A 19,593-nucleotide genomic window follows, 5' to 3' on the forward strand; every position below is an offset into this window, starting at 1 on the left:
TTTGATTTAAGGAGCCCGATGCGGCTGCCAATCTCCTAGTTGAATGATCCTTGTGGTAGGAAAATGTGGTTATGGACAAAGGATTGTTCCATTGGGGTTATATGGGGGTGCTGCATCTGATATTACATATAATTGCTTGGTTTCTCCCAGTTTGTCCCAGTAATAATACCGTTTATGTATTTATCACCGTGTAGACCAAGTTGCAGTCTTAAAAAATTGCGCAACAATCCGAGGAGTGGCTTTGCAACCACCTCAGAAAGGCTTACGGATAAAAAAGTATAGCTACTGTCGTAAAATTAAAGGTGGTTTTCATTATCAGAGCTCTGTCAAATGTTGATAATTCCCAAGATTGATATACCGGTAGAAAATTACTCAGGATCTGATGACGTACGGTTCCAGAGGTTGCACAAAAAGCTGTTGATTTGAAAAGCTGCCGAGACTTTAACCTTAAACACGGAGGCGGGAATATTAGATCACACTTCAGGAAAAGCCGATGTAAGCATTTTCTTAACAATGGAGAGAGCATCTGTGCAGCGAGAAAGAACCTGGCCTACACACACACACACACACGCAGTGTCAAGTTAGTTGGGGGGTGGGGGGGTTGTTGCGCCGGGCAGGGCTTTTTCAGGGCTAATCAAATCCAGTGGAGACAGAGGCAGAGCCGCCTGCCTGCCTGCCTGCCTGCCTGCCTGCCGGCTTTCTATTTTTAGAACCTGAGCCGGCCGATGGCAGTTCAGCTCTCTGCACAGATACAGATCCTGACTCCTGATACAGATATTTATAACTGCCACAGCTGTCTGCCCAAGTGTGAAACTCCAGCTGAACAACCGCATGATTTTTCTCTTTTCCTCTTGGCTCAGGATTAAATCTGGCCTTTCTTTTTCTCCTCCTTCGGGCTATTGTTTTCGGCCAACTTTATGTAGTATTTGCTTCTGAAATGTGATCTTTATTGATTAGCTGCTGATAAAGACAAACTGTCCGAGGTTAGTCATCACGACTTGAATGGAGCCCACAACAAAGAAAGCAAATCCTACATTTATTTTTTACAATTCTCCCACAAAATGTGATATGTTTGTGTAGGAGAGTCACTTCTCTATTCGTGCCCCTCCGTGCATGATTATATCATAATCCAGGTGTCTGATTGCAGGTTTTATGCATCATTTCCAAATCCAAGTCATTTGTGTATGCGGGGTGTCAGCGGTTGATGGATGTAACCACTTTCCTCCGTCAGTATACCCACCAGCGATACACAATCACTGCAACAAGTGATGCAACTGATATCAGATTTCAGTGGGTTAAAATGACATTATATCAGGCCAGGATTCTGTTCTGTTTTTGCCTTAAAACTCTGTCCTATCAAGAACTGTGTGTTTTTGTAGTGTTTTAAAGGGGCCCTATGGTGCTCATTTTAAGGCACATATTTGTATTTTGTGTGGAGGAAAAACATCAATATTTTAGCCTTTGCAGACCATTTACATGCACCTATATAACACACAACAGTAAAGGGAAAACCCCCAAAAGCACAATAGATACTTTATTGATCCCATTTTGGGAAATGTTTGCGTTACAGCACCATACGGCAATGTACATTACAATAGAAATGAAATAGCATTTAAAAAGAAAGTCTAAAATATACATGTCGGACTAAAAATGTACACACAAAAATAAACAAAAACACAACATAAAGCAGGATATGATCTATACATTAAGTGTGTAAGATATGGAATATTAAATAGAATATAATAGGGGCTCTTTTAACATGGGGGAATTATTCAGTCAACCTATGACAGTCCAATTTATAGAGGAATTAAAAACCCTTCACCAGGTCTTTGTGAAGGCTGTGGCTCCGTGATTTCCCATCATGCTCAAAGGTTCAACTGTGATGTATGACTTTTATACCACCTGCCAGACATCAAACCACACCTTCACAAAGGAAAAAAAGTCCTTCCAGAAGTTTTAAACCCTCAGACAGACCCATCACTGCCTCTCCTCCCCGCCGGTGACCCCCTTACTGTCGGGCATTTTGACAAGCTGCTCCCTGGGTGAAATATTTGGCCTTATTTAAGATTATTCTCAATCACATTCCCTGGGTTAATATTCCATCCATCCTCTCGGGATGGTGTGGCACGCCACTATCCGTCAATGTCTCTGCTTGCCTGGAGGTGGCTGCAGAGAGGAGAGAGGAGAGGGGGGTTGGGGGTGGGAGATAATTAAGACTAATCAAAAGGCATATCATCATCAGAAACACACACACACACACACACACACACAGAAGCCACGCACTCGCCGGCTGTTTGCCAACATTTTTATACCTACATGCCGTTTAATCTCCGAGCGCTTAACTTACCTGGCCGCAAAACACTGTCCTCACTGATTGGAGTTTGGAGCTACAGCTGCAAACCACAGCTGTGCCCATCCCCCCCCCCCCCCCCCCCCCCCCATCCGCCTCCACTCACTTTACTCTCTGGGCTACAACAACACCAATCGTATCCCTCGTGCCTCGGTGATGGATCACGGGAGGAAACATGAGTGAGGACAAATAGGAAGATGGATGGGGTTTTAGGGCAGGGGATGTCACACCGAGGAGCTGGTTCTGATATGGAAAGCCACAGGGATCTTTCTTTTTCCACACTGTTGTGCGAGTCACATATGAGCAGATATACCGGTTGCATCTGCAGTCTCCGCGGACGCCGCATGTGCTTCCTTCTCCCCGTCATATCGCTCTCTGCGGCCCGGCCCGCTGCTGGCTCTTTCTTGCCCGTGGTAGAGGTTCGATAAGCACAAATGTAATAACGTGCTTCATTCTTTTCTGAAGCTTCGTTGTCATTACACTCATAATACAGTGTATTATTCACCTCATTCCTCTCTGCAAAACTCATATGTTGGGTAATACGATTTGCATGTGAGGCTTTTATTTTGCTTTAGATTATTTGCCTTGGGATAAGCATTTACCAGAGGAGCGGGATATCTCCCCTCATCAAAAGAACTATTTATGGCAATTGTTGATATTTGAGTAAATTGTGAAAGGGGTGTGCTTGATTTCCTGTGAGAGTTTGGAAAGCTGCAGGCCTGCCTACCCACTCCCACTCTGTCTGCATCTTTACATGGGTTATTAAACGCTCCAACAGCGAGTCTACATCGATCCTGAGTTATCCTTTCCTACCTTATGCAACGCTGTTTGTTTTGTATAAATAGTTCCTTGCAGACATTTACTAGCAAACCAGGCAAGATAAGTCATTTTTCTAGCGTCCTACAGATGCAAATTCACCTAAGCAAACATAATCAATCGTTTGCTCTTAACCTGAACTCTTTTGCTAATCGATAAAGTCAAACATCTAGCAAAATGGCAATAATTCCCTAGTTGTTTCTTGATTATTTGTTACTTCTCTCTGTAATAACATTGAAGTTTAAAAAGCTATTTACTTTTTCCATCGTCTATATTGTTTCTAGACACAACAAGCAGATTGAAAACGTCAGTTTGGGCCCTGCTGAAATTATGCCAGGCATTTTAACAATTTGTAGGTGTTTCTTAGATGAGAATATTAACAAAGAGGTAATCAATTGGTCTACCAATAATAAGAATATAGTAATTGTGAATTGCGACATTACCAGCAATGCATTGGTGAACTCATCGTTGTGGCCCAAGCACTGCATTTAAAAAGAGCATTTGAGTTCATTTTAATTCATTTAAACCTACTGTCCCCTTCTGTAACGCTTAGGTCGCAACACTCATTGAAAATCTACATTGAAAACACAATTCAAGGAGACCAAAAATATGAAAAACATCAACCTACAAAGATTGAATAAAGGAGCCGTAGTCTAAGATGCAGTCCCGCCCCCAGAAGGTAATTATACAGTCCTGTTTGTTGGCCTGTGTATGTACTATATGTCTGGAATTGCTGGTGTATGCTTGCACGGCGGGTGAAATTAGTAGAGAATCAAGCATTTCATCATGCCGACTGGACTTGAATCCATGTGTGAAATCGACGAGCCAGGCCAAGTGTGTCTTCATGCGGCTGCTGCGCTCCATGGCTGAACCGCGGTCCATCCCATCGCCTTCAGCTGCACCACGCTCACCCTGTGAGTGGCATGTTCATACGCCAGTACATTTACCCTTTCAGAACACCTGCTTTTTCCCTTTAACAGGTCATTGTGCTACATTAGTGTGTGTATATAGGTGTCGTCAAAAAAGGTGTGTTTGCATGTGTCTCTGCTCATGCATCGGCATGCAACTCATGAATTTCTTTCCAGTCTTTGGAGCTTTTAGCTTTCAGCTCTGCTAGTCCTATGTTTGAACCTGACTTCACATCTCCATGGTTGACTGGCTGTTGATATACTATATGAATCAGGTGCTGGGGGAGCCAGGGGTAGTGTGCCGCTTCTCCCAGTGCTCGCTCCAGCTGGTAAATGGTGCGACACCCGCACATGACCCCAGGGTTATAAAACGAGTCGCAGGTTGGTGTCTGAGGCACCTGTGGGTCCTCTCTTTACTTGTGATCACACGTGAACAGAGAAATGTGTGTGTAAGTGTGTGTTTTTGCAGAAGCCGGTATCCATTAAAGGCAGATGTCACTCTCCCTTGACAAAATGTACTGCCGCTGTTCATCCAATTTCCTTCCCCTTCATGACTCACAACGTATAATCAGATTGGACCACGAGTAAGTGAATTAGCCAACACAAAGACAGTATATTAAATTACTCCAGATGATTTTTTTTTATTTTAGATCGTCAGGATTCATGGCATTTGCACCATGCAGAGACACCTGGGTTTCCATTGTATGCGACACCACCTACCTTTAAGTTAACCCATTTAGGCCTGGAAAAATGCCTGTAAAACCTATGGGCGATTTTAGAAGAACCCCCTAAAACCTGAAGTGTTTCTGGAAATTCAGCAGTTGTGTCAACGCCGACTAAATAATTGATTTCTCAGCCTCTGTAGCAGACAGAAACAAAATTCTAAAAGTATTTCAGAGCTTACAGCTGTGGCTTTCATGAGTGGCCTCTGCAGATAAATCGACTTCACCCCTGGGATGCGGTTGAAAAAACTCTGTGGATTAGCGTGGTAATTTTCCGTCCTCCACTCGGTTTCAAAACCTTCGAACTCATGGTCATCATCGTCTTCAAACATATGTCTTAACCATAAATCCCGGTCGATTGGTTCGATGGGTTCAAAGTCGTCAGCAATAATGTCATCAGCGCTTTGCAGATCGTCAATATCACTGCCTTCACTAACTTCAGAATTCCCTCCGCAGTACACTAAGTCTGCCATGATTGCTCGAAAAAAATCCAAACAATGCCACGTGTATATCCTGATGCATTTCATTGACTAAGAGGCCGATAATTAATGCAAAGAAATACCACAGAGCTCTTGTACCAGAAAATGACGTATCCGCTTTCCCGGTTTAAATGGGTTACTGCTGCGTGTGTGTTATTTTATTTATATTGAGATGATTACATTTTGAATTGGTTATTTCTAGTCATTTAATTTGACTGTGTACAATGCTTTTTATGCTGCTGCAACACAAACAATTCCCACATTGGGATCAATAAAGTACTGATCTATGCGTCTGCAGCACAATTCTCCTAATGGAAATTATTTTAGGCTTGTATGTTGCAGCGCATTTTCACCTGTCGGCCTCTGTAGAAAACTTTCTCATGGCATTATTTAGTATATATGCTAGATTAAAGTCCTCAATAAACAAAAAACAGAGCTGGTTCTTGGATGGTTCCAACAGAAATGCTGTTGAGTTGCATTATGGGAAATGTAGGCTCCAATGTTTTGGGCTTCACTTCTTCTCCACATCAATCTTTTTTTTCCTTCGTTCAACTTATAGAAGTACTTTCTAAATTGCTGGAGTATCCCTTTAACACTCAGTTTCATAGCTTAAATAAAATACTTTGGATAAATCAGGCTTTTTATGACATTATCCATCTTGATACCGAAACCCTATTGGCAAAAAATGTCTTTTAATCTTCACTTAATGGGTTGAGGATTCATCATATCCCCTCCATATTAAGTGTGTCCCGAGGTTGCTCATCAGATGTGAGAGGAGAACATGATGAGGTTATGCCAAGGTTGAAGTATTGACATGTTGGGATGACCCTGGTGTCGAAACTAACCAGGGATCTGCGGTTTTACATATTTGCACCAGCTGAACGCAGCTGTTTCCCTGGTAACCTGGTGTTGGTGGATGACGACAGAGAAGGGATTTGTGGGAGTGGCATTCCTGAAGGGTTTCACTGAGGTAAAGAGGATGTGTTAATTGACTTATGGTTAACGGTTTGTCCCAAACGTCCTGAGAGTGTTATCGTCACAAGCACTCCTGCTGATTGGGACAGAATAGCCTAAGAATAATGAATCATAACCAGACAGTGGGAGATGTCCAAGGAATCAGGTGTTTGTTTGTTTGTTGTTGTTTGTTTGTTTTCCGACAGCCTGGTGCTGGTTAGGCGTTGGATCTGATGTGTTTAACCACAGATAGACGATGTGTATTGTTTGAGTTAATTGAATTCATCCCGCCACCTTCAGGCGACTGTAGTGGAGTCAGCTCCCAATAATAAAAAAAAAATCATTTCTAATTTTTATTTGTCTTTAATTTGATCTTTTTTAGGACATTTTGCTTTAACTTCTATTGGATATTATCTATTATTATAGATATCTTCTTTGTATTCAACATTATTTAGGCACATTATTACTTAAGCTTTTATTTCTATATTTATATTTTATTTTATTGTTCTTTTTTTATTAAGCTTTTATCTTATTTATTCTGAAAAGGAGCGAAAACCACTTCAATTCCCACAGCATAAAACATGTTTTCCTGCTACTTCATTTAATTTGATTACATTTATGTTCTATTTAATATTCCAATACTTTCAGACTTAATGTATAGATCATATCCTGCTTTATATTTTGTGTATATTTTTAGTCCAACGTGTACATTTTCTACTTTTCTTTAATGCTGAAATGTACAATGCCTGGTCTTTATGTTGCTGCAACGCAAACAAATTCCCAGATTGGGATCAATAAAGTACTTATCCATCTATGTTGCTGTCTATCTAATAAAAAGGAGAGACTTGTCACGAAAAACAAATTCCCACCAGGGATTTTTGTTTGGAAACCCAATTAGTGATATCACAGCAGCCTCACACTGTCGTCCTCTCCCCTCTACATTCCACATTCACAGTCCTATCACCTGTCTGCTGCTGCTGGAGTGAATTTATGTCGAACCACGGTCGCCACATTTTCATGCATTACCTTTACAATCATCCACCTCCCGTAACAATTTGTGCTCGACATCCAATACCCCCCCCCCCCCCCCCCCTGCGTCACACACTCCTCACAGTTGGGCAGGTTTCTCACCCACTCTTTAAAATGTCTCCCATTCTAATTGCCACATCATAGGCCAACCCTAACAGTGAGTGGGTGCGGAGTGTGACATTATAAACGCTGTGGGCAGAAAATGTCAGGACCATCATTAAGTGGAGCGGCTCGGGGCCGTTTCAGCTTTTAGGTTTTTAGGGTGGATCCCACACCATAGTATGTAAACTTGTGTGCTTCAATGGGTCCTCTTGCTTATAAAAAAAACCTTTTCCTTGTCAGCAGTGTCAGCTATTTCTGTCTGCATGCAGCCTGGTTGTTACTGAGCAGGTTTTAGACGCTGTAACCTCCATCAGCTGTCAAATCAACACAGACTTGTCCGCGGTGCCCTCGCTCCTCATCATCCGGCGATTATTGCTAAGTCATTACACCGTGGGCCCGATGGAGAACACGTTCCCTCTTGTCAGCCCTCCTGCCCTCTGTTATCGTCCATCTGCAATTGGCAATAAGCACAGCGGCAGACATGATAAGCTGTCTCAAGACCACGAATATCATGAAAGTGCCTCTTAAGGAGATAAAATGCAGACAGCTGGACACAAAAGACTTATCTCGTACATCCAGCGTCGTACTGGAAGCTGTGCAGAGATCTCATTTGCTCATATTGTTGCAAGCGTGTTGCATCAATCCGCCAGTAATGAACAGGTGTAGAGTGTTGTACGGCTGTTTCTCCTTCCTATCTTTGGGGACTAAACTCCCACTTGATTTGTATTTCCCTTCCGCAGCTAGATGTGAAGCCATCGCCATTTCTCCTCATGTGGAAGCTCTGATTGGGTGGTTGATTGACAGCAAGGTGCACATTTTGAGAGGCAATACCAGCAGCACTCCTAATGGACAAACTGCATCCGAATGCCCTCGAGTCATTTCTAAGTTTTCCCGAGGCCACCCGGTGACTAAGTAGCTCCCTCGGCTGACGGCTCACTTTTCTGGCCCCAGGCAGTTTCAACCTAAGCACGGTTCAAGCATCATTTTACAGACAATTGGGCAGACAGACTTCCATTTTATTACACCATTCGTATATGCTGTGACCCTCTGTGTAACCACCTGTCCCAGTATGAGGAGAAAACTGGGATCCATTGATGTATGTCGAAAAGGAGAGAGTGGATTTTTATTTCCAATTCAGGTTGTAGAAATATGTGATGAAACAGACATATGTTTACATAAATTGGTGGATATGTTCCATTTCCAATTGGGACAAATGCAGCCTTGTTTTCCCACCAATTCCTTTTGAGTGTTTTGCTGATCCTGTGGAAATAGCAGGAGGAAATTCTATTTTTGTGTTTGCAGTTATTAACTTCAGCTGTGTGTTAGAGTTCTCACTCGGCGGAAGTGCAAGACAGCCAAAGTGTAAAAAGTAATTTTGTTCGGATGCATCCGTCGTCACTTCAAGCCTGTCTGCTTTCATTTAAAATAAATGCTAAATATCTACCGGGAAACAACAGGTATGAGGTGAGGTGAAAATGTAGTGTTTTGGACAAATAACATTAGGAACAATCTGTCCCAGAAAGACTTTGTCCACACAGATATAGACTAGCCGACATTAGCGGAGTTTGCTTTCAGCTTACTGTGATGAGTCCTCATCGCACCGCCGTTGGAGAGATCAATACAGCCATTATCCGGTCGGTTATGCAAGACGTGGTTTCATCCCCTCTTATCCCGGGCCAGCAGCGAGTGTTTCATATCTGCCTTTATTTCAGACTGCCTGTGTCCTGTCTTCCTCTAGAGAAATTAGGAATAGCAATGACCTTTTTTTTAACGACATTTGGTGCCAATTTAATGAATTTTGTTAAATTGTGACTCTAGTGATATTCCTGTTGAAATGTAGGGACATGTTAGGCCAACTTTGTATAAAATATGATATAAAAAGAACCTCAAAGCCTTTATTTTAAGAATTGTTTTTTCTTATAACATGTTTCAATTTAATTGCCAAATGCAAAAACATGTTGACTACATCCTTTTCTTGTTTCCATTGATTTATTTCCCTTAAATCTGAAATGTTTTCATTGCTTTCTCTTTTCTTTGTGTTTCTTGGTGCCTAGACCTTTTTCTTTTTTTTTCAACTTGGCTTTATTGTAAATATAGAGTCTTCCTTCATCAATTTCCAAGTGAGCGTAAAACTTTATTGGGCAATTAAAGGATTTCAATAGGCTTATGCTGTTTCCATACAGCTTTTCCAAAAACAGCTATTTTGGTCTTACAGTAACCTTCTACGTGAACCCAATTTTCCCCTCTCTCTCCTTTCTTGTGTATTAAACGGATAATTATACACATTAACAGCTGGTGACTGGGCTTTTTAAAGTAGCTTAAATCTTTCCAGTATTTTTGCTGAGCTAACAAGCAGCTACCTCTGTGCTGAAACAACATCTCATTTGATTCTGCGTGAGTGATATACCAAAATGTGTCAAACACCTGAGTAACACATCGCCCCTCTGCCAGAGACCCCTGTCCCTACCTACCTGTCACAGCGATGCGTTTTCCTTGAACTCCTGTCAAGAGACATGTGTCCACGTCAGGATCTTTATCTGGGTGCCACCGGGTTTCAAAAAGCCTTCCCCCTTCTTTGCCGTTCGCCGTCTTGTGCGTGAAATGTTTAGGATTCACCTCTATTGTCAAAACAAACGCCGTCTGGATGGATGTGACGGGTAATCCTCCGAGGCTTTATTGTGACACAACCCAAAAAAATATTGAGCGATTGCATTGACGGTAAAAGTCCCATGTCGTGTCTGTGATGCTTTGCTCTAAGTCAGATTACATAACTATATTTATGAAGATAAACGGAGGGCAAAGTTGACAGCCAATGACAATGTTGTGACAGTTTGTCATCATAACCAAGAAATACGTTTATGGAGTTAACACATATTGATGAAAGAAGGCTGAAGAGAAGTCCAATGTCCATGTGCAAGTGCAGTTAGTTTCAGAAAACTTTTTGTACAAGGCATTCACATTTTTAAATCCCCTTTTTTAGATGAAGCTCTTCACCCGTGATGCTGGGGGTTCAGCGCCTTAAAGGATCGTCCCGTGTTCAGTGACCTGCGTAGATGAGCTGATGGGTCACTTAGACAAAAGGCCTGGTGCAGAATGAGCAAGGATCACTGGCTTACAGAAAGGAGCCGATTACTGTATACTAGGCCTTTGCACTGCCATCCCATCCCATGTTCACTCATTAATAAAGGTTTCAGGTTAGGGAAATTTGCAAAAATGACCTTTGTGTTTAGCCTAATATGATCTACCAATGTAGTTACGCTGAATATATTTGCTCTAAAGCAGGTTATCATTGGCTAGATTATGATCGTACAGTTATCTCACGACTTTAACTAATACAGATCATCTTCTAAACACAGGATGCAACAAATAGTGGTGTTAGAAATATTAACACACCAATAGTAAAAGGGAAGAGTGCCGCCTGAATGTTTACTGAATCAGAGATTTTAAGAAAAGTTGAAAACTGTCTGAAAATCCATTTTTAAGAGATGACAATACAAATGATTTCGCTGACGAAGGAAAAGTGGAATTCAAAAGAAGTAAATCAGCTGTTTTGTCACTGCTTTAGTTTGGGCTTACCAGTAGCTCAAAGGGGCTAATCTTAGACAAGTCTTGGTAATCTCTTTGCTAACTTCAGTATTACCCCCACTACTTACCAAAATAAAATATATGCACTCGTTTCATTTCAACAAACTGATAGTTTTTTCTGCATCCTGCCTTTGTTTTTTGTCACGCTTGTTTGTCTTCTATTCTTTCATCTGTGTTTCACTGAGAACAGGGCTTTGCACACACAGACGAAGCATTCAAACATGTGAGAGTCCACAACATTTAGGGTCTTGCATCCAATATTAGCCCCTCTTTTTTTATCAGTGTTAGGCGGTAAAATCTGTCATGTTGTCTGAAATGTAACCATGTTTTTCTATCGGGACACGCCTCGACTTAAAGAGTAGAGGAGCTATGAGTACATTCTTAACAGTAGCAGCATTAAACGTTATCCTATAGCTTTCTCTGGTAGTCATCTAACAAGTGTGAGAAACATCATTTCTTAAGAATGACCTCCCAATAAACCCACGTGCTGTGATGTCCCTGCATTTCTCGTTGTCTTTCTGCACATAAAACCGCTGATGACATGTCATTTCGGGTGATGGTGAACGCCTTTGCCTTCATCTGCAGATTCTCAGTAATCACGTTGTTTGTATGCATGCAAGGGTAATGCACGCGTGCATTCATCCTGTTTGCTCAGGCTGTGTGTTGCTGCTGATGGCCAGCGCCCAGCACAGTCAGCTCATTACAGCTGGATCTATTTTTAGCCCCGTGTGATTGATACAGCGTCCTGAGGGGGCCGAGAGCTGAGTTGGGGGATTGAATGAGGAAGGGGGCCGGCACCGGTCTGAAAAGTGATTCAGGGTGCACGGCCACTGGTTTCTTGTCTTGCTAAGACAATCACTGTTTCTCAAGAGGATCAGGTTGGGGCCATTAGCACCACACATGCAGCTCCAGGATCACAAAACGGCCTGTAACACAAAACTGGACGACTCGACAAGAAATGAGTTTGTAGTGATTTTCATTACAGGCTTCCAGAATGACAAATGCTCCCCATTAATAAACACGTGTCAGAATATGTTACAAAACACTACGTCACCCACTGAGATGTTATGGATCTTCTGTGTGTTTTATTGGAATTTGGACAACAATTTTCTGGACTTTTTTGATCATAGTTAAAAGAGAAAACAACACTAGCCTTAACTTCTAACAAACAGGAAGTGAAGCACCCATTTTCATAGAGAAAGCATAGACTTAATTGGAAATAGCCACAGACCAGTGTCTTCGCTCTACGAATCTGAGACTCCGGTCGATCAATCCAAATGAGATCCACATCAGCATGCTGTTCCTTCTATTGCTTTTTATTTTCTCTTGCTCCTATTCCTCTACATCCTTAGCCTTTTTCATGAAATACTCCCATCAGTCTTCCTCTTTTGAACGTAAGCATGCTAACAATAATACACTTGTGTCTTTTTAATATCAGAGGACATGCTGCCAGCTGTTTGTGATAAAACACATGTTGTTATTGTTCCTACTATACCATATAGTAAACTACATCTCGATAAACTTAGACTGATATTCATGATGGATGTTTATGGTGAACAGGACTACGAGTCTACAGTAGCTCTGTGAATGGTGCTTTGAGCTAAATGCTAACTTTAGCATGCAACAGCTCTGGTTAAAAGGTATCGGTTTACCATGTTCCACATCTTTAGTGTGATGGCCGAACATTAGCTAACCCATGTAGGATAATTTTGCCATTATTTGGTAAACCCAACATTTGACAAAGTAGACTTTCAGGAGAGATAACTAAATAGATGGTGGACTGACATGCAACAACGTTTTCTGGCAGACTTGAAATGTGTCAGTGCCTTACCCCCTTTGCAAGGTCAAAATGTCAGCTGATCAGATAAGCTATAACATTGTTGCCGGATAAACATCTGTACAGACTGTTACTGCAATCCATCCAGAAGTAATCAAGATACTCTGTAAACACCCAAAATGTCAACATCAGGGTGGATTTGAGAACAGTTCAAACAATAACCAAAGGTTTCATCCGCTGGAGAACACGAATGGTTGTGCGAAATGTAAAGGAAATCCATCCAATAGTTTTTGAGGTGCTTTGTTTGTAAATGAAAGGCCGGCCATTATTGCGGAAATTATAGGAAATATGATAGGATTTAATTTATGGCATGAAAATAAACCAAGGATTGGAAACAAAGTCCATGAATTTGAGATGAGTGAACATCTAGAATTAGGGAGCTTGGTCTACAATGATGATGATCCTCTTTAATGTTCCCTCTGTCTCTGCTTAGTGGGCATTGTTTCTCTCTATAAAGTGTAACCCAGCAGTCTTCACATCACTCCACTTGGCCCTCCCAAAAAAATATCACTGAATCAATGAAATTAGTCGTGGAAAGGCAAAGCCAGAACCTGCATCAGCAATATGTGCAGGGATGATATAGGAAGAGAGGCGGGACCTTGGATGCGCACTTCACCTCACTTTAGCCCATTGCCTGAGTCAGCTAGTGCTCTCTCACCATTAACTGCCACTTTCAATTTCCACATCCTTCGACGACTTGGCTGCCTGTCCTGTGGCTCCCCCCTCCCCCCCAGAGTCTATCTTTGAGTATCTTTTGAGTAATTCCCCCAATCACTGTGGAACACCGGCAACAAATCCCACCTCCTGCACCCACCCAACCTTTAACATTAAGGGGCGACGCATGTTGATTCCCAATCGTCCGTCTGGAATCACCAATCAAACCGGTCCCAACCCTTCGGGCTTTATCACTGTTACACTTCCATTTCATTCAAGAGCACAACACTTATTATCTCGCGGTAATGACTTCTGATGTATTGATCTGAAAAATACACTCTGCTTCTGCTGAAGGCACGACACAAAATGCCGGCTGTCACCTCTGACCCCAATCACACTCAGAGAATCCATTCAGATATTTCTGTTGAAAGCAAAAGTTTGCTCTTTTTTTTTTTGCTTCTTTTGACTGAATCAGCCTTTCTTTGCAGTACACTGTCAGACCAGTTTTATCTACATTTATTTATAACCTTCCCCCTGTCCTTTTTTGCAGACGTTGGAAGCAGTGCTGAACTTCAAGTACTCGGGGGGAGCGGGCAAAGTGGAGGGCTACTACCGGGAGCTGTCCTTGGGAATCCATGTTGACGTGGAGCCGTCTGTATTCTTCACCAGAGTCAACACCCTGCCTGCAACCAGGTAACCGAGAATCAAACTGGATCTTCAGTGGGTTTACACATCTGTGAGGCTCTTCATGGGGGAGTTGAGCTGATTAAATTGGATTTTGCTGGGATATTCTGGTAGGGAATGTGAGGGTTTATGATACAATTCGATGAAACCTTATTTTCAGTTCTATTATGTACTGTTTCTTGCATAACGGCAGCTCTATTTGCAACATCAACAAGGGTACATATTTAAGACTAGAAACCAAACAATTGACAATACATTACAATCACTGAAAGCAATATGTTAAAGACCCTTTATTGCACATACAGTATGTGATGATATGGGATTACACGCTTTAAATTGTAAGGATTAACTGGTGTATAAATCAAACTGGGGACTCTCTGATCGAGGCGTTTTGCCGTGGATGTATAAAGAAAACTGGATACATGTTGGAGGCATGGCCCCGCTCATTGCTATGCAAGTTGCTCTGTCAAAATGGCCCGACTCTTGAGACCAAAGCATCCGTGCCTATTCCATAAGCCCAGCCTCTAACCCACAGCATTACGGTAGGGATCGGCTCAGTCCCATTTTACAACTTGTAGTCCCTAATGTTTTAAATAAGGGCTATTCCAGTGAACAGCTGGTTTACAGATGTCTCTTTCCCAATGTAAGTCAATGGGAACAGGTCTTTCGAGGCCCAATGATGTTACGGACAGACACAGAGGCTTAGAAGGGAACCAAAAACAGTATTAGGGTGGCCATAGGACTTCAGAAAAAGTCCAATAACTCCTTTTCTACTTATCTTTTTAAGATTCATAACATTTTATAAGACTTGATGAATATATGAGCAGCATTAGCATTCCCTTGGAGTTGGCCTCGGGCTACCTGGTGAAGTTCAGTATTCATTCTGCTTAGTTATTCATATTGCTAAACTGAAATAACCCTGTGCAAGAAGAGGTATTTTCTTGAAGTCACACGGTTTGCTTTTCGATCAAGATCAATGAATTGGTTGTGTTGCTGCAAATTCACATTAAATCTTGCTTCAACAACTTTGTAGTTCAGGCTTTATATTTCCTGAGTGGTTTGGTTTAGCAGCATTCGTCGATTAGTGATAGCTCTCACATTCTGATGAGCCTTTTACCCCGCACGCCATTTAACGTGAGCTTATTATTGGTTCATTGAAAACCCATTCATTGATGGATAAAAAAGCAATAGTACTCAACCTTCACTGGAGTGCCAGCAAACGTGAAAGAACTTCACTGCTTCTCAATCATCGGCGATGAATCGAATTGCTCATTTTTACTAATACCATATCAACGCACCTCTCTTCTTTTTTGCCTTTGATTCCATATTTATCAACCTTCTGTTTAAACTGTGCAGCAACACTCACTCTGACGTTAGTGCTATCAAAACCAGACGACTTAAGAAGGGCTTCACCGACAGGCCAGGAAGTGGAAGATGATGAATGGATATTAAATGGAAACTCCGTCTTTTTCTTTTACGTTCTCTCATACTCTTTTTTCATGTACATACATTACTGTAGACATCCTCACACACACACACACACCACACCCTTTCCCCATGTCTCACTTCACTTTCCAGCTCCCGCAACACTTGTGGGGAAAAAAAGCGAAGGAGACAGATCGTAGCCGAGTAATGGCCCCTTGAGGTGAATCATTAGCTGTAATAATATCTGCAGTTAAACCATCCATCTTGACTCAACACTATATGCACACATGGAGAATCTGCACTGGCTGCTCCACCATCACCCTTGTCATTTCAGCTTTACTCCTACCTCTCCCGTAGCGCTGTCTGCATTGACTCTCACGCAAATCAAACTTGAAATGTGTTGGAAGGCCTAGCAAATGTTTATGGAGACTGCTTGTAGGTCAGATAAAGGAGGATCAATATAACATTTAGGGAATGTTTTTACAGACTACTTCGGTGTTCCTTCTCCCGGGATAACCTGTATGTAAGCTTCAGTTTCGTATCGATGGACAGTTAGTAGATGTCATGGTTATAGGGTTTTTGTTAGTTTTACTTCTGAAATGATCTTCCTCCTTGTGTCTTGTCTGGTGTCACTTCCTGTGTTGGCCCTCCTGCGTCTGTCTGACTGTGATCACCTGTTGCCCTTGTGTTTCTCCTCCCCTCCCCGGCTGTGTCTTGTCCTGTGATTACCCTTCTGTGTATTTAGTCTTGTCTTTCCTTTTACTCCTTGTTCGTTCATCGTCGCTTTTCCCCCGTCATTCTTCCCATGAGTTGGACTTCATGCCATGTCTGGGCCCCTATCGTCTGCCCTCCCTTGTCCAACTTCTCCTTTGTGGTTTGGCTTAGTTTTGTTTTGATACGTTTACCTTTTGTTTGTACTTTGCCTGCTTCCTTAGTTTTGTGTTTTGTTAACAGCTTTTATTGTAATAAAGCTCGCTTTTTGTTAAACCCTGAGTCCCTCCTCCTTACTGCACTTGGGTCCTGTCTCCAGCTCTGACAGTAGACGCAGTGCAGAGTCCTCCAATAGGCTTATAATATGCTCATTATGCTTTAGGGTTTTCCCTCTCCTATGGGTTTGTGTGCATGTAAATGGTCTGCAAAAGCTAAAATCTCTGTGTTCCTTCCAGAGGGAGATTCTTTAATTTGTGTGATCAGTGTGACTTTTAAGTACTGGAGAAAACTCTCCAACAGGGCTTACATTTTAAAGAGCATTGCTGTGATGATTATGCTGGGATAACACCTTTCCACCTTAAGCATAATGTCTCCAATTTGCAAGCATAATGTTGCCAATTATAGGCGTTTATTCAGGTAAAGTACTTGCCGAAACTGCTTTAGTGCAAACAGCATTTAACATTTGAGAGGTCTGACTCAAAAGTGGATACGTTATATTCACAAGTTAAAAACTAAATATTTTGAATTGTATTTGAATGAGGAGCTCGGTCATGCATCACTATGATATTTATCAGCGATGCCAGCGGTGATATTTGTAAAAGCAATGGTACAAATCAACAAGTTACATTTCCTAAAGCCTGAAAATGATCAGTTTAAGCTCATATGATAGTACTCCAAGCTATTCATACTAATCAATAGAGATGGACTCAAAGCATAAGCGGAACTTCAGTGAAAACGTAGGAATTATTTACAATGTATTCTCTCTTTGCTTTGTACACACACATGCACACAGTACAGCATTTGTTAGACGTTGCCATTGCGAGAGACACTTTACTTGTTGAGATAAGTACTATTGACTTTCTTCTTGGCTCCAAGTTAAAAGTGAATTTTAAAGTGGTTGTACGAAATTGCTCAATAATACGGCAACTTATCTTTTCGATCTGTTTTTGTGTTTCTCTGCCTGTCGATCCCTCCTCCTCTTCTTATCTTACCAATTCTGTCTCTCTCTCTGCATGAAAAAAACATGCTTTCTACTTTTTGACAGACCTCCACCTTGTTAGAGTGAGACTTAAATGTGGCGTCTTCGTGCCATCAGAGAGGAAGAAGGAATTATCGGTGTAAAGCCAACATATTCTCTCTTCTTCATGTCTCATTATTTTTGCTCAACATTGCATGCATTAGCTGAGTTTCCTTTCCCTTTTACTGACTCTCTACAGTGTCTCATTTATCCTGAGTCTCTCCTTAGACTTCTGCTCATTTTTTGGTCTTTAGCTCTCTTTCTCTCTATCCCCCATTCTCCAAATCTCCCTTCATTTCCCCATAACTTCTCCTCCCTTACACTCTTTGTTTTCTTCCTTCATCCTTTCATACTCTTTAAAATACTCGTAGGCATTGCTAGGCACAAAACATTCCCCAGTTTTGTTGCTCTGATAAGTCAGAATTAGTTGATGGCATATTCGACTTCAACACTTCCTTTATCAAAGTATGTGAGAGTGAAACTAGAATGTCCAATTTTTCAGGAAAAAAGACTACATTCATTGAGAAATGTGCCCTCCCTGCGGTCAAAGTGGTGATGCAAATACAAACCAGTGAGGATTTATTAATCTTGTATCACACCTAACTTTATTGGATTGAAACCAATTGGATATTGAATTACTCGGCAGAAGCTCTGCCTTAACTTAGTTCAGAAAGTTGGCTTAAAACGGACAAAACAAAGCTTGTTTTTAGGGTTAGGGTTAGCCTTGACTATATTCTTTCTGATGCAGTTGCTTATTACTCACTGTACCTCCCCCATCGACCTTTAGAGAGAAGTGAGGAGTCAGCAGCCACAGCTTGATGCATGGTTTTTGAAAAATCACAAAGATAGTAAAAGTACCAAAACATTTCAAGGTTGCGATAAACTGTGGCTGAAAACGTTGCTTCTTTAACTCTTATTAGACAAGAATACACACACTGTTTTCATGGACCATGTGCCCCCTTGTCTTTAAGGATGTCCCTCCTGATGACGTTTATCTACATGCAATACAGAATATGAAAATAATAAAGCATCCAGTGTGATTTGACAGGTGCTGGGTGCTGGTTTTTGTAAAATGTAATCAATGTAACCAGTAGATTGAGATGCGTTTAATGATACTTTGAGAGTGGCCATAACTCCAATTAGTGAGTGTTGATAGATCACATGCAGGGGGGGGGGGGCCAGCTGTTGTTCATGACCGATGCGATCCAATATCAATCCTTGTAATCACTTTCCATACTCAGAATAAATAACACTGCAATCACCCGTGTCTACTCGTTGAAGAATGTACGAGAAAGTGAAAGATGAATACAGATTTTAAGGTTTTTAGGAGTAATTAAAAGTGACCAAAATAACTTGTGTGCAGTTCTTAGTGCACTGTTGAAATGCTCTGAGCTGGCAGCTGGCATCAAATGTGGTTAATCTTTTTGTGCTAAAATTGCAGAAAAACACAGTGCACTGCCAGGGACTGAAATATCCAACAGGTGCAGGCAAAGGAAACACACTGTAGAAACACAGATTTCAGTCCTGCCCTCTTCACATGTTAAAACAAAGTTTTCAGATCATCAATCTGTCATCAGTTGTGATCTTTACCATTATAATTAACAAATAATTAACATTGTCCCGCTTATTACACGGCCAGATACTAAACAAACTAACGACTCGACTCCAGATATGAAATGAAATTATTTAATGACTTAAAGTGATCGTATTTCTTCCGCTAAGAAAAAAAAAGTCTGTCCCACGGTGCACCATACTTCGAACTAGGACAACAACAACAACTTTACAGCTGCACTGATCAAGGTTTTCTGTAACTGTTCAAGTCTGTTCACAGTTTCTGATCCACTAACAAGTCCCTAAACACTGCAGAGCCCAGACCGTGTTCCTGTCCGGGTTCACTTCCTGTCTGTCTTCTTCTGGTGATTGATCTGACGTCCAGCGCTCCGTCTTTCAACCTCTTTTCCTTTGCCTCCTTTGATCCTCCTTAGCAACGGTCATTGTAGTCCCTGACAGCGGTCTGTACTCGTGTATTAATAACCTGTCACGTGTTCTGAATTGACCAATCAGAATAGAGTATTCAACTAAGCCATGTAATAAGTTAGG

At 41.6% G+C, this 19,593-nt stretch overlaps 1 protein-coding gene across 1 annotated transcript in view; it reads left to right on the forward strand.

Moving 5' to 3' along the window:
- Positions 1–19,593, forward strand: part of trappc9 (trafficking protein particle complex subunit 9) — a 170,755-nt gene that overhangs the window by 70,112 nt on the left and 81,050 nt on the right. Inside the window, exon 18 of the mRNA XM_063900068.1 lies at positions 13,987–14,129. Coding sequence (XP_063756138.1) covers positions 13,987–14,129 — 143 coding nt within the window. The remainder of the gene's footprint in view (positions 1–13,986; positions 14,130–19,593) is intronic.

This window comes from Eleginops maclovinus, chromosome 13 (assembly GCF_036324505.1).
Source record: "Eleginops maclovinus isolate JMC-PN-2008 ecotype Puerto Natales chromosome 13, JC_Emac_rtc_rv5, whole genome shotgun sequence".
Taxonomy (NCBI): Eukaryota; Metazoa; Chordata; class Actinopteri; order Perciformes; family Eleginopidae; genus Eleginops; species Eleginops maclovinus.